The sequence below is a fragment of the Zea mays genome, chromosome 8 (assembly GCF_902167145.1).
Source record: "Zea mays cultivar B73 chromosome 8, Zm-B73-REFERENCE-NAM-5.0, whole genome shotgun sequence".
Taxonomy (NCBI): domain Eukaryota; kingdom Viridiplantae; phylum Streptophyta; class Magnoliopsida; order Poales; family Poaceae; genus Zea; species Zea mays.
Window position 1 is genome coordinate 143,230,306 of NC_050103.1, and position 15,799 is coordinate 143,246,104.

General features: G+C 43.7%; 1 protein-coding gene across 4 annotated transcripts; it reads left to right on the forward strand.

Annotated features, from left to right (window-relative positions):
• Nucleotides 1-13,674: 13,674 nt before the first annotated feature.
• On the forward strand, nt 13,675-15,424 carry LOC100037738 (GR2b protein). 4 transcript variants are annotated; one of them, XM_008657185.4, is made up of 3 exons: nt 13,675-13,997; nt 14,508-14,705; nt 14,804-15,424. In XM_008657185.4, the coding sequence occupies exons 2-3, from the start codon at nt 14,540-14,542 to the stop codon at nt 15,166-15,168; spliced, it is 531 nt and encodes a 176-aa protein (XP_008655407.1). In that variant the 5' UTR covers nt 13,675-13,997; nt 14,508-14,539; the 3' UTR covers nt 15,169-15,424. The 4 variants fall into 4 exon arrangements, with proteins under 4 accessions (XP_008655407.1, XP_008655410.1, XP_008655409.1 ...); XM_008657188.4 differs by having other exon boundaries at nt 13,714-13,972; nt 14,513-14,705; XM_008657187.3 differs by having other exon boundaries at nt 13,734-13,997; nt 14,513-14,705.
• Nucleotides 15,425-15,799: the final 375 nt, after the last annotated feature.

Sequence of the window (15,799 nt, forward strand, 5' to 3'; positions counted from 1 at the left end):
ATGTGTATAACTCTCCCCCTTGTTGATAAATGTACTCAGCAAGCACCACCCATATGCACAGAAACTGCAACTCCCCTCAAAAAGGATCCCCCTTGTGATATGTGAGAGCACCTAGAGGGGGGTGAATAGGTGATCCTGTAACACTTAAAACTTAGGCCACAAAAACTTGGTTAAGTGTTAGCACAATAACCGCCAAGTGGCTAGAGAGGAATCTTCAACAAAACACAATAACCAACAAGATCAATCACAGAGATGGCACGGTGGTTATCCCGTGGTTCGGCCAAGACCAACGCTTGCCTACTCCACGTTGTGGCGTCCCAACGGACGAGGATTGCAATCAACCCCTCTCAAGCGGTCCAAAGACCCACTTGAATACCACGGTGTTTTGCTTGCTTTTCTCAATCCCGTTTGCGAGGAATCTCCACAACTTAGAGCCTCTCGCCCTTACACTTGAAATTCACAAAGAAGCACAGAGCAAGGGAGGGATTAGCAACGCACTCAAGACAAGAAATCACAGAACACCACGCACACAAGTTGCAACGAGAGCTCACAACACAAGTCAATGAGTTCACCACTCAACTAGAGCTCTAATTGCTATCGCAAAGAATCAAAGGTGCGGAATCGATGTCTTGGTGCTTAGGAATGTTGTAGGAATGCTTGGTATACTCCTCCATGCGCCTAGGGGTCCCTTTTATAGCCCCAAGGCAGCTAGGAGCCATTGAGAGCAATCTAGGAAGGCTGATCTTGCCTTCTGTCGACTGGCGCACCGGACAGTCCGGTGCACACCGGACACTGTCCGGTGCCCGATTTCCTTCCAAAAATGGCGCAGTCGACCGTTGGCAGCCTGAGAGCCGTTGGCGCACCGGACATGTCCGGTGCACACCGGACAGTCCGGTGCCCCCTTCTAGCCGTTGGCTCGGCCACGTGTCCTGCGCAGATCGCGCGGCCGACCGTTGGCTCACCGGACAGTCCGGTGCACACCGGACAGTCCGGTGAATTATAGCCATACGTCGCCGGTGAGTTCCCGAGAGCAGCCACTTCGCTCGAGCCAGCCTGGCGCACCGGACACTGTCCGGTGCTCCCAGACTCAGCAAAGTCTTGGCTGTTCGAGCCAAGGCATTTTCAATTGGATTTTTCCTGTTTCCAGCACTTAGACACAATACATTAGTCCATAAAACAATGTACTAAGTCTGAGAAACATACCTTTATCTTTGATTTGTACTTTGTCCACCTTTTTACACTTAGGCACTTGTGTTGGACACAAAATCACCAAAATACTTAGAAATGGCCCAAGGGCACATTTCCCTTTCAATCTCCCCCTTTTTGGTGATCTATGCCAACACAACATAAAGCAAGTAGAACAAGTACAAAAACAATTCAACTAAGAACTCAAAATTGTTTTGATTCATATTTGACATATATGGATCACTCTATGCCACCACTTGGTTTGTTTTTGCAAATCAAACTCAAATTCCTATCTCTAAGTCAAATCCACTTGTAGAGACATAAAGAGAGGTTTTCCAAAGAAATTTGATCAAGGATTTCAAAAACTCCCCTTTTTTCCCATAGTCAACGCTTCTCCCCACAATAGGCCAACTTTTGACATAAGAGACAATAAAAGAGTTTTGACAAACCAAAAGCTCTAATCTACTATTTTCAAAATTTCTCAAGTGGTAGCTGATCCATCTATTGCTTTGGCCTTTATTTTCTCCCCCTTTGGCATCAAGCACCAAAACGGAATCAATCTTGGCCCCTTAACCCCATTGCCTCACCAAAATCTTCAAATAAGAACACAAAGGCAATAAGAGTACATGAGATGAACTTGGAATAAGTTACCCTCTCATCGGAGTGCAGTGGAAGTCTTTCATGGTCCAAGTCCACCTTTTCCCTTTCAAACCTCCTTTGAGACGCAAACTCAAGCATATGGTTTGTCTCAAAGGGTCAAGTTGTAACACAACTCCCCCTAAATATGTGCATCACTTGCACAAGGACTTGTGAGGTCCGGGGAGAGATTGTACAACTTGAGCACCATAGTAAGCAACAAAATGCATAAGGAACATGATCAAAGACATAAACACATGTATGCTATAAATCAATCCAAGTTCCGCGAATCTAGGACATTTAGCTCACTACGCAGCCTGCAAAAGGTCTTTTCATCTAAAGGCTTAGTGAAGATATCGGCTAGCTGGTTCTCGGTGCTAACATGAAACACTTCGATATCTCCCTTTTGCTGGTGGTCTCTTAAAAAGTGATGCCGGATGTCAATGTGCTTTGTGCGGCTGTGCTCAACAGGATTTTCCGCTATTCAGATAGCACTCTCATTATCACATAGGAGTGGGACTTTGCTCAGATTGTAGCCAAAGTCCCGGAGGGTTTGCCTCATCCAAAGTAGTTGCGCGCAACACTGTCCTGCGGCAACATACTCGGCCTCAGTGGTGGATAGGGCAACGGAAGTTTGTTTCTTAGAATTCCACGACACCAGGGACCTTCCTAAGAATTGGCACGTCCCTGATGTACTCTTCCTATCGACCTTACATCCAGCATAGTCGGAATCTGAATATCCAATCAAGTCAAAGTTAGACCCCTTTGGATACCAGATCCCGAAGCAAGGCGTAGCGACTAAATATCGAAGAATTCGCTTCACAGCCACTAAGTGACACTCCTTAGGATCAGATTGAAATCTAGCACACATGCATACGCTCAGCATAATATCCGGTCTACTAGCACACAAATAAAGTAAAGACCCTATCATAGACCGGTATGCTTTTTGATCAACGGACTTACCTCCTTTGTTGAGGTCGGTGTGTCCGTCGGTTCCCATCGGAGTCTTTGCGGGCTTGGCGTCCTTCATCCCAAACCGCTTTAGCAAGTCTTGCGTGTACTTCGTTTGGGAGATGAAAGTGCCGTCCTTGAGTTGCTTCACTTGGAACCCAAGGAAGTAGTTCAACTCGCCCATCATCGACATCTCGAATTTCTGCGTCATAACCCTGCTAAACTCTTCACAAGACTTTTGATTAGTAGAACCAAATATTATGTCATCGACATAAATTTGGCACACAAAAAGATCACCATCGCAAGTCTTAGTGAAAAGAGTTGGATCGGCTTTCCCGACCTTGAAAGCATTAGCAATTAAAAAGTCTCTAAGGCATTCATACCATGCTCTTGGGGCTTGCTTAAGTCCATAGAGCGCCTTAGAGAGCTTACACACGTGGTCGGGGTACCGTTCATCCTCGAAGCCAGGGGGTTGCTCCACGTACACCTCCTCTTTGATCGGCCCGTTGAGGAAAGCGCTCTTCACATCCATTTGGTACAACCTGAAAGAATGGTGAGCGGCATATGCTAGCAAGATACGAATTGATTCTAGCCTAGCCACAGGAGCAAACGTCTCCTCAAAGTCCAAACTTGCGACTTGGGCATAACCTTTTGCCACAAGTCGAGCCTTGTTCCTCGTCACTACCCCGTGCCCGTCCTGTTTGTTGCGGAACACCCACTTGGTTCCCACAACATTTTGCTTGGGACGAGGCACCAGTGTCCAAACTTCATTGCGCTTGAAGTTGTTGAGTTCCTCCTGCATGGCCAACACCCAGTCTGGATCTAGCAAGGCTTCTTCTACCCTGAAAGGCTCAATAGAAGAGACAAAAGAGGAAAGCTCACAAAAATTAACTAATCTTGAACGAGTAGTTACTCCCTTGCTAATATCACCCAATATTTGGTCGACGGGATGATCCCTTTGGATCGTCGCTCGAACTTGGGTTGGAGGTGTCTAAGGTGCTTCTTCCTCTTCAACTTGATCATCCTGTGCTCCCCCTTGATCATGCGCCTCCACTTGAGGTACCTGTTCGTCATCTTGGGATGGGGGATGCACCATAGTTGAGGAAGACGGTTGATCTTGTTCCAATTGTTCCTGAGGCCGCACTTCTCCAATCGCCATGGTGCGTATCGCGGCCGTTGGAACATCTTCTTCATCTACATCATCAAGATCAACAACTTGCTCTCTTGGAGAGCCATTAGTCTCATCAAATACAACGTCGCTAGAGACTTCAACCAAACCCGATGATTTGTTGAAGACCCTATACGCCTTTGTATTTGAATCATAACCTAATAAAAACCCTTCTACAGCTTTTGGAGCAAATTTAGAGGTTCTACCTTTCTTCACAAGAATATAACACTTGCTCCCAAAAACACGAAAATAAGATACATTGGGTTTGTTACCAGTTAGCAGCTCGTATGAAGTCTTCTTGAGGAGGCGGTGAAGGTAGACCCTGTTGATGGCGTGGCAAGCCGTGTTCACGGCTTCCGACCAAAAACGCTCGGGGGTCTTGAACTCTCCTAGCATAGTCCTCGCCATATCTATGAGCGTCCTGTTCTTCCTCTCTACCACACCATTTTGCTGAGGTGTGTAGGGAGCGGAGAACTCGTGCTTGATCCCCTCCTCCTCAAGGAACTCCTCCACTTGAAGATTCTTGAATTCGGACCCATTGTCGCTCCTTATCTTCTTCACCTTGAGCTCAAACTCATTTTGAGCTCTCCTTAGGAAGCGTTTGAGGGTCCCTTGGGTTTCAGACTTATCCTGCAAAAAGAACACCCAAGTGAAGCGGGAAAAGTCATCAACAATAACTAGACCATACTTACTTCCTCCTATGCTCAGATAGGCGACGGGTCCGAAGAGGTCCATATGCATCAGCTCCAGAGGTCTTGAAGTGGTCATCACATTCTTGCTGTGATGAGCTCCTCCCACCTGTTTACCTGCTTGACAAGCTGCACAAGGTCTATCTTTTTTGAAATGTACATTGGTTAGACCTATCACGTGTTCTCCCTTTAGAAGCTTGTGGAGGTTCTTCATCCCCACATGTGCTAAGCGGCGATGCCACAACCAGCCCATGCAAGTCTTAGCCATTAAGCATGCATCTAGACCCGCCTCCTCTTTTGCAAAATCAACTAAATAAAGTTTGTCGTCTAGTACACCCTTAAAAGCTAGTGAACCATCACATCTTCTAAAGACAGACACATCTACATTTGTAAATAGACAATTATATCCCATATTACATAATTGACTGACAGATAGTAAATTATATCCAAGAGACTCAACTAAAAACACATTAGAGATAGAGTGCTCATTTGATATTGCAATCTTGCCTAAACCTTTCACCTTGCCTTGGTTCCCATCACCGAATATGATTGAATCTTGGGAATCCTTATTCTTGACGTAGGAGGTGAACATCTTCTTCTCCCCTGTCATATGGTTTGTGCATCCGCTGTCGATAATCCAGCTTGAACCCCCGGATGCATAAACCTGCAAGGCAAATTTAGGCTTGGGTCTTAGGTACCCAACTCTTGTTGGGTCCTACAAGGTTAGTCACAATTTCCTTAGGGACCCAAATGCAAGTTTTATCACCCTTGCACTTTGCCCCTAATTTCCTAGCAACTATCTTCCTATCTTTTCTACAAATAGCAAAGGAAGCATTTAAAGCATGATAAATTGTAGATGGTTCATTAATTTTCCTATGAACATTAGCAACATTTCTCCTAGGCATATTATGAACAACATTTTTCCTACCAACATTTCTATCATGCACATAGGAAGAACTAGAAGCAAACATGGTATGAGAATCAAAAGCATTATATGCATTATAACTCCTATCAGCATTTCTATATTGTCTCTTGTCATGATACATAAAGGCATGGTTCCTTTTAGCACTACTAGCCATAGGGGCCTTCCCTTTCTCCTTGGTGGAGATGGGAGCCTTATGGCTTGTTAAGTCCTTGGCTTCCCTCTTGAAGCCAAGTCCATCCTTAATTGAGGGGTGTCTACCAATCGTGTAGGCATCCCTTGCAAATTTTAGCTTATCGAAATCGCTTTTGCTAGTCTTAAGTTGGTTATTAAGACTAGCTATTTCATCATTTAATCTAGAAATTGAAACTAGGTGTTCACTACAAGCATCAATATCAAAATCCTTACACCTAGTGCAAATCATAACATGTTCTACACAAGAATTAGATTTATTTGCTACTTCTAATTTAGCATTTAAATCATTGTTAACACCTTGTAAAGTAGAAATGGTTTCATGACAAGTAGATAGTTCATAAGAAAGCATTTCATTTCTTTTGACTTCTAAAGCATAGGATTTTTGTGCCTCTACAAATTTATCATGTTCATCATACAACAAATCCTCTTGCTTTTCTAAAAGCCCATCCTTTTCATTCAAGGCATCAATCAATTCATTGATTTTATCAATTTTATTTCTATCCAATCCCTTGAACAAGCTAGAGTAATCTATTTCATCCTCATCACTAGATTCGTCCTCACTTGAAGAAGCATAAGTAGAGTTTCGAGTACATACCTTCTTCTCCCTTGCCATAAGGCATGTGTGACGCTCGTTGGGGAAGAGGGATGACTTGTTGAAGGCGGTGGCGGCAAGTCCTTCATTGTCGGAGTCAGACGAAGAGCAATCCGAATCCCACTCCTTGCCAAGATGTGCCTCGCCCTTTGCCTTCTTATAGTTCTTCTTTTTCTCCCTCTTGTTCCCTTGATCCTGATCACTATCATTGTCGGGACAGTTAGCAATAAAATGACCAAGCTTACCACATTTGAAGCATGAGCGCTTCCCCTTTGTCTTGGTCTTGCTTGGTTGCCCCTTGCGACCCTTTAGCGCCGTCTTGAATCTTTTGATGATGAGGGCCATTTCTTCATCATTAAGTCTGGCTACCTCAATTTGTGCTACCTTGCTAGGTAGCGCCTCCTTGCTTCTTGTTGCCTTGAGGGCAAGGAGTTGAGGCTCGTTGATTGGACCATTCAATGCGTCGTCCACGTACCTTGCCTCCTTGATCATCATTCGCCCGCTTACGAATTTTCCAAGGACTTCTTCGGGCGACATTTTGGTGTACCTGGGATTCTCACGAATATTATTCACCAAATGAGGATCAAGAACGGTAAAGGACCTTAGCATCAGTCGGACGACGTCGTGGTCCGTCCATCGCGTGCTTTCGTAGCTCCTTATTTTGTTGATAAGGGTCTTGAGCCGGTTGTATGTTTGTGTCGGCTCCTCGCCCCTTATCATCGCGAATCGTCCAAGCTCGCCCTCCACCAACTCCATCTTGGTGAGCAAGGTGACGTCGTTCCCCTCATGTGAAATCTTGAGGGTGTCCCAGATCTGCTTGGCGTTATCCAAGCCGCTCACTTTGTGGTATTCATCCCTGCACAATGAAGCTAGAAGAACAGTAGTAGCTTGTGCATTCTTATGAATTTTCTCATTAATGAACATGGGACTATCCGAACTATCAAAGTGCATTCCACTCTCTACAATCTCCCATATACCAGGATGGAGAGAGAACAAGTGACTACGCATTTTGTGACTCCAAAATCCGTAGTCCTCTCCATCAAAATGAGGAGGTTTACCAAGTGGAATAGATAATAAATGAGCATTTGTACTTTGAGGAATACGAGAGTAATCAAAAGAAAAGTTCGAATTGACCGGTTTCCTTCTCTCGTAGTCGTTGTGGTCGTCGTCCTTTTGGGAAGAAGTAGACTCATCGCTGTCGTCGTAGTAGACGATCTCCTTGATGCGCCTCGTCTTCTTTTTCTTCCCATCTTTCCGTCTATGGCCCGAGCCCGAGTCGGTAGGCTTGTCATCCTTCGGCTCGTTGACGAAAGATTCCTTCTCTTTGTCGTTGATCACAATTCCCTTCCCCATAGGATCCATCTCTTCGGGCGGTTAGTCCCTTTGTGAAGAGAACGGCTCCGATACCAATTGAGAGCACCTAGAGGGGGGGGTGAATAGGTGATCCTGTAACACTTAAAACTTAGGCCACAAAAACTTGGTTAAGTGTTAGCACAATAACCGCCAAGTGGCTAGAGAGGAATCTTCAACAAAACACAATAACCAACAAGATCAATCACAGAGATGGCACGGTGGTTATCCCGTGGTTCGGCCAATACCTACGCTTGCCTACTCCACGTTGTGGCGTCCCAACGGACGAGGATTGCAATCAACCCCTCTCAAGCGGTCCAAAGACCCACTTGAATACCACGGTGTTTTGCTTGCTTTTCTCAATCCCGTTTGCGAGGAATCTCCACAACTTGGAGCCTCTCGCCCTTACACTTGAAATTCACAAAGAAGCACAGAGCAAGGGAGGGATTAGCAACGCACTCAAGACAAGAAAACACAGCAACACCACGCACACAAGTTGCAACGAGAGCTCACAACACAACTCAATGAGTTCACCACTCAACTAGAGCTCTAATTGCTATCGCAAAGAATCAAAGGTGCGGAATCGATGTCTTGGTGCTTAGGAATGTTGTAGGAATGCTTGGTATACTCCTCCATGCGCCTAGGGGTCCCTTTTATAGCCCCAAGGCAGCTAGGAGCCGTTGAGAGCAATCTAGGAAGGCTGATCTTGCCTTCTGTCGACTGGCGCACCGGACAGTCCGGTGCACACCGGACACTGTCCGGTGCCCGATTTCCTTCCAAAAATGGCGCAGTCGACCGTTGGCAGCCTGAGAGCCGTTGGCGCACCGGACATGTCCGGTGCACACCGGACAGTCCGGTGCCCCCTTCTAGCCGTTGGCTCGGCCACGTGTCCCGCGCAGATCGCGCGACCGACCGTTGGCTCACCGGACAGTCCGGTGCACACCGGACAGTCCGGTGAATTATAGTCGTACGTCGCTGGTGAGTTCCCGAGAGCAGCCACTTCGCTCGAGCCAGCTTGGCGCACCGAACACTGTCCGGTGCACCACCGGACAGTCCGGTGCTCCCAGACTCAGCAAAGTCTTGGCTGTTCGAGCCAAGACATTTTCAATTGGATTTTTCCTGTTTCCAGCACTTAGACACAATACATTAGTCCATAAACAATGTACTAAGTCTGAGAAACATACCTTTATCTTTGATTTGTACTTTGTCCACCTTTTTACACTTAGGCACTTGTGTTGGACACTAAATCACCAAAATACTTAGAAATGGCCCAAGGGCACATTTCCCTTTCAATATGCTTGATAGTAGGAAAAATTCAAAAGGTATAGTCAACTTCAAGAGTAGAGGAGTCAAAATGTAAAGATACTTTAAGTGGCTGTGTGTTATGTGTGCATCAGTATATGCATGGGCTAGTGTAGAAAACGGTGACGCCTAAGAGAGGGTGAATTAGGACTTCTAGAAACTATCTCTAAATTAGGACACAAATAAATCCATAGAACAAAACCTATGTAAATACCTTAACTAGATTGTGCAGACTAGGTTTTATCTATGTGTTGCTATCTCTACCGCAAAAGGAGTTATGCAACCTAAGTTCCAATCCTATATAATCTACACTAAGAATAATAAAGATTGTAACATGATTAGAGAGAATAAATGTGGAAGATTAAAGAGCTAGTAGATAAAGCAAACTCTCGTGGACAATGTCGGTATTTTTACCGAGGTATCTGGAACCACGCATGGTCCCGACTAATCCTCGTTAGTGTCACTACGCAAAGGGTAGCCCACGCAAGGGCCAAGCACCACGTTCGAGTAACTCCGTAAAGTCACAGGCCTTCTCCATGCGCAAGTGGTGCTCTGCTTCCGGCTCTTCTCGGATGCTCCCCGCCGTCTGCACTATCGAGCTTTTGACCGAAACGTCGTGGGCCTCGTTCCCTCCGGTACACGGTGGCGACCATGTCACAAATGTGGTTGACACGGTCTCGCAAAACTTTTGCCCCACTCGATACAGTATTACAATGGCTCGCGCAAGAGCCGAGGGGTTTTGTGGATTTTTAAACTCACTCAACTAACTAGGAATCACCGAGTGATTCTATTAAGCACTTGGGTGTTTGAGCATTTGGAAATGTGTATAACCTTCCTTGGTATGTTTCTTGAGCTCCCACACCTTCAAATGGCCGGATGAGTGAAGTATATATAGGCCCCAACTCAATTATAGCTGTTGGAAAGCAGTTCTGCAGCTTTCTGCGGCACACCACATGTGCACCGGACTGTCCGGTGGTGCCCTGGACAAGCCACGTATACTAGCCGTTGGAGCTTCTAAAGATGGTGCACCGAACATTTTGGACATGGCGTGCCAGACAGTTCGGTGTGCACCGGACAACCAACACAGAAAATGATGCTTGTCGTATTTTGGCCACAACTTTTAGCTCCAAACTCCAATGTCGATGATCTTGTACTTTTTTGGAAAGCTTATAAAATCCTCTATATCCCATAGTTGAATCCATATCATTTTGAGTAAATTTGGTGCACCGGACAATCCGGTGCAAACAGCTCCCGTGCTGTTGCAGTTTTCAGCACTTCTAGATTTGTATTGTGGGCATAACCTTTAGCTCTAAACTCTGATTTTGATGATCTTGAACTTTTTTGGAAAGCTTATAAAATTCTCTACATCTCATAGTTGAATCCATGTCAGTTTAAGTAGATTTGAAATTATGAAACACTTCCAATTCAGTCAACCCTTCCTCTCAACTTTTTCAACTTCACTTTTGTTTTGTGGCTTTGCATCCCACTTCTATTTCTTGATGTGTTGGACTCTTAGCATGCATAAAGGTCTTCAATATGACTTTATATGATTCCTCAGTGCCTCAGTCCAAGTCACTTTTGTATACTGTGAACTATAAATACAAACAGTAGCAAGCACATTAGTCCACAGGTTATGTTGATCATCAAACACCAAAATCATTTAGTCAAATATTGGGGTCCATTTTCCTTACATTTAGCAGATGCTCAACCTGATCAAATACACAATATCTGTAAAGTATAAGCATTTAAATCAGTTTTAGACATGTCAAAAATAGGGTTCACCACTAAAATAACACTTAACATATGTAATAAGGAAATCAACAAAGTGCTATCCAAATGTATATAAGGTGAACCACCCCATACGACATCCACCCATCATGCCAAAAAACAAAATAAAACTTGTATTTGATCAAATTATCAGAGTTTGCAGCATGAAATGATTTTTTAGTCAAAGCATATGAGTGCAAGAGGTTGTAAGCATTGTCAAGTCTAACTTTTCAATCAGGTGCAAAAATGCAATTAGAATCTAAAGTCATCAGTTTTGATCATGCACTACACAACTTAGTTCCTTCTCAAGGTGCGAAGAGAAGCAGTCTCGATATAGCCATGTGGTGACAAATACAAACCTATCTCAATCTTTTATGTTTGCCAATTATCTTGATTTAAATTTTACCATAGTATGAACATGACCAAGACAATGAATGACTCTGTATGAGACATAGCAACTTAACATACTATTGGTAAAAGAGGATTTTAACACATCCTACACATGCTAGCTATCAATCTTAGTGGTGAACATTTTCTAGATCTAACAAGTATTAATCATATTCTTATTTTTTTTAAAATGTGTGTTTGGTTTGGCTTTTGGCTGTGACTTCTACCTTCCAAAGGTCAAAAATCAAACCAAAGGTCACGTTTCGGCTAGCAGCTTTTTTTCAAAGTCGGTTTTTCACGGTAAAAAATTAAAAGCATCTTTGGACCTAGTTTCTAGTGGAAGAACTTTGTAATTGTCCGTCTGACATTGATAGATGGAAAATCATGTATCATTCCTTTTCATCTTCTCCAACCGAAAGTCACGCCATCCGCTCGCCGTGACTCTCACAGCTACCGCCAATTCCACCAACTAGACCCTATACGCATATTGTACAAATGTCATCTGCTAGCTCATAAGTGAAGTAGCTGTTCCTTGAGTTGTTTCAGCCTCTCTCATGTACTTGTCATGGTATGTAGTAACCGGAAGCATGCTGACTGATTAATGATTAACACAGAGTCCGAATGGTTTGGATCTTAAGCTGTCGTTAGATAATAACACGGCAAATAGATGGATGCTCTTTGCATATACACTCTTAGTTGCTTACCTAAATGGCTTTGAAATTGCCTTGATATGGACCTGAAAAGCTACATTTTTATGGCACGCGTTTTATTTGGTCAAAGTCAAGAAAACAGAGCTGCTGGTTATGATAAGTGACAGATATACCAGATCGTGCCTTGCATATTACTTGCTCATCATTAGGAATTGAAATGATACTGCACAAGGGCTCAGGCCTCGCCTCCTTGAGAAAACCAAAGAAGAACTCCATAAAGTCACTCCGACGCCAGCCGTCCAAAGTAACTAGGTAAGCTGCACCTGCACTCATTTAGTTGAGCTCACGGCCCTCGTGATATTTTTGTTTCATGAAAAGTAACCTTTGCCTGCATTTTTTGTTAGTGCCGTTCAACGTTTGCATTTGATGTTTTTCTTCAAGGTCCAAATTAGGTCATAAAGTTATAAAGTCAATCAATCTCTCCATGCTAGAAAAAATGTTTTCTTCAGCATGGGCATCCATAAGAACATAAGTAACTGTTGCTGTCTTTTTATTCCAAAGGTCTTCAAAACACTAATCCAATAATTGTTTTCTTCCTTATTTTATATGGTGCAGAACTAATGTCGAAGGTGAGCTTCGGCCGAAGCTGCCAATAAGCATGCACATGAAGGCAGAAGCTTCGGATAGTCACCATGAGTGCGTAATTGATGAAGCTAAACAAAACCATAAAAAGTCTCTGGAGCTTAGTCATCAGCATAGAAGGAAAGAACACCTTTGTCCTCAGTATGTATGATAGTTTAAATGTATAGGTTATAGGCACAATTATAAATTTACCGAAACTGTACCTCGTGCTTATAAATAGAGGAATGATGTCATGCATAAGGATTCACTTTTTTTGGATTGAGAAGAGTCTCACTTCTCTCTATACAAAGCTGTATTCTCCTCATCTTCCTCACTATAATTTCACGAAGTTCAAGGTAATTGAAAACCTTTGTTTAAATAAAAAAGGAAGAGAAAAAAGATGAATGGTATTTCTTTCATTTAAATCATGCGTCTTTTTATTCAGTTTATTATATGAATTGCCCTCTTTATTCAGTTTATATTATGAATTGCCCTTGCTCATAAATAATTGACACACGTATTTATCTAATCCTTCATCTTCATCCCTTCTTTCCTTCTCACGTAGATGATGTTAAAAATAAGCGAGCTTTTCTCTAATGATGCCAAGCCATATTCTTGATGATGCGATAAATAATGTAATTGTCAGGGTAAATGAAAAGGTTGGGAAATGGTACAGAAAAAAAATGCCTTGTGCTTAGTGAACGTTTCATACTTCATTTTTGAAGCGGCCTAGCTTCCTTGGATTATGCCTGCCGGCCTATAGGCTTCCTTAGCTTTACTTCCAAGTAAAAGCAGCTCTCTGTACACAATGATTCTGTTAGGATGTTGGGCATGTGTGATTGTCTGATTAAAGGTGTACCAGTTTTTCAGATTTTTTTTTGGTCATGAACCATTCCTAATGCTAAAAAACAAGGATGAAGCAAAGACTATCCTATCAGAAATCATTGTGAGAATTGAGATGAATACATCAATTATCTGAAAAAAAAAATTGGACAGACAGTTACAGCTTCAAGCACCATGTTCCTTTGTCCTCTTAGTGGGCCTGCGTGTGCCAGATCGTTATTACTCGACATTAATACATGCGTACCGGACAAACCAAATCCCATCGCATGATTCAACTCCATTTGTCCAGCCAGAGCAACAAAGAATCCAACTGTGTTGTTTCCTATATATCCTCCAGGACCAATGGGAGTGTAGGGAATAAAATTAGAACGCTGTCTGAGAATAAATAAAGCAGCTTTTGATTGACCCAGCTGGCCGGAGCAGGTGACACTCTGTATGACACAGGCTGCTGCGCCGTGCAAGGCACGATCGTCGACCAACCACCATGAATGCCTGCAGTTTGCTTGCGTCCATTTCGCTGTCACTCTGCTGCACTGTCGCCCTACCATGTAGTATTATTATGCATGGTGCTCCAGTTTGTCATTAGTCCATGACAAGGGGCTCGGTTAGTCCACAGCCCTAGAGGCTGCAGCTGCACACTTCTCTTCTCTGTTTTCGCCGGTTAAACTTTCCCCACTTGTTGCTGGCCTTCGAATCTGTGGTTTGTTTGAGCTTGTAAGGATCTCTTCTTCTTCACTCTGTAAGTCTTGATTCAGCCAATACCTAGGAATAGGATCGCAGGCTTTGCTCTTGCGAGCTTTTCGGTGCTTCTTTCATCGTTTTCTCTACATGTTTCTGTATATATATATATATGGGGATTTGGCGTCTTCTCTGTAGTCGACAATAATCCTTTCCCGTCTAATCGGTCAGTCAGCGGATAATCCCCGCCCGTAATTCTGCACTAATCGGGGCGTGTTGAAAGCATACAGTAATAAAGGGAAGGTGGAGAAAGTGTGATTAGCTAATGGATCTAGGTCACCGTAATTTATAATCCTTATTAGCACAATCCTACCAGTATTTCTTGTGATGATGCTATTGGATTCAACTGCACCCATCCCCCACTTGCTTCTGTTCTTGTCCGTTCCTGTCTTCTTGACTTGTAAGATGCTATTGGACCGAACCTTATGTATGCCTATCTAAATTAGCCCTCCCCTGTTTTCCTTCTCTCTCTCTCTTGAAACCAAATTAAGCATCCATGTCGATATTGTAGAGCAGGGAAGCGAAGAACAGGGAAGCAAGGACATGGATGCTTTCAGTGCAGTGATGGACAAGGTAAAGAGCCACCCAGAAATGATGGAGAAGGTAAGTGCAGTGATGGACAAGGTGAAGAAGAGCCACCCAGAAGCGGTGGAAAAGGTCAAGGACGAGGTGAAGAGCCTTGCTGACGCTCTCCACCTGCGGAGACATGGTAAATTAAACATGCATTGTTTCTGGGGATTGCATAGGTGGATTCTGTTCATCCGCGGCCTGATCGTTAAACATTTGCCTCATCCTTACCTTCAACAGGATCCAAAGATAAAGAACCTGAGTCTGAAGAGAAGGCCGTAGAAGGCGAGGCAGCGCAGAGCGTCGAGGAGGAGGAGGGTACCTCTGCTGACAAGACTGCAGAACCTAATGTGTTGGAGCAGGCCGTACAGGAGATTCAGGCTGTCGCCGCAGCTTTGCAGCAGACAGCACCTGAAACTGAAACTGAAATTCCAGTTGAGACTGCTGCTGCTGCTGCTCCTGAAACTTTGGCTGAAGGAGACAAGCCTGAAGAAACAAACAGGGATGTGGAGAAAGACGACCCAAAGAAGCGGCTCGATTTCGCCGGGTTCTTCGCCATGCTGTTTGAGAGGTTCTGCTCCCCGGCCAACAAGAAGAAAGACTGAGTGATTGCAGGTCAGCTGTGGATTTCTCGTTTTGTGATCTTGGACGTGGAAATTACATTTTACTGGGTGGTGTACAGTCTGCACTTGTGTTCTATTAAGATAAATCTGCTCTTGCTTTTTTACTTTCTTCTGGTGCAATGACTACAGTTTACTTGATGTATTTATTGTCGCCCTTGTGGAATTGATTTAGTTTATGTGAACGATTGATTTATTTTGGGTTAAGATAATGCAGTGAGTGTGTGATGCCTTGTATGGACATGTGAGAACCGATTTTGCTCATTGTGAACAAAATTTTAGCCCTACTCAAGCAACAATTTTCCATTTCTTGAGGTCGATCCTAACTGTAATCAAGTTGCATGAAAGGAGTTAGGTTTTTGGCTACGAAAAATGGGTTAATGGGTAGTTTCAAAGAGGAAAGGATGGTTCTGTTAGACCAAAGGAAGCTACGGAGGAGATCCTATTGATAGAAACCATCAAGGCTCCATCTGTCTTCGCTAATTTGATACTAAAAACATCAAGCGCTTTTGATATACTAAGATAAACACTAGAATTTCCAATAAGCCCCGTTTGTTTTCTTTTATTTTAAGGACTTTGAATCTTACTATTGGAATATGCTATTTTTTAAATGTGA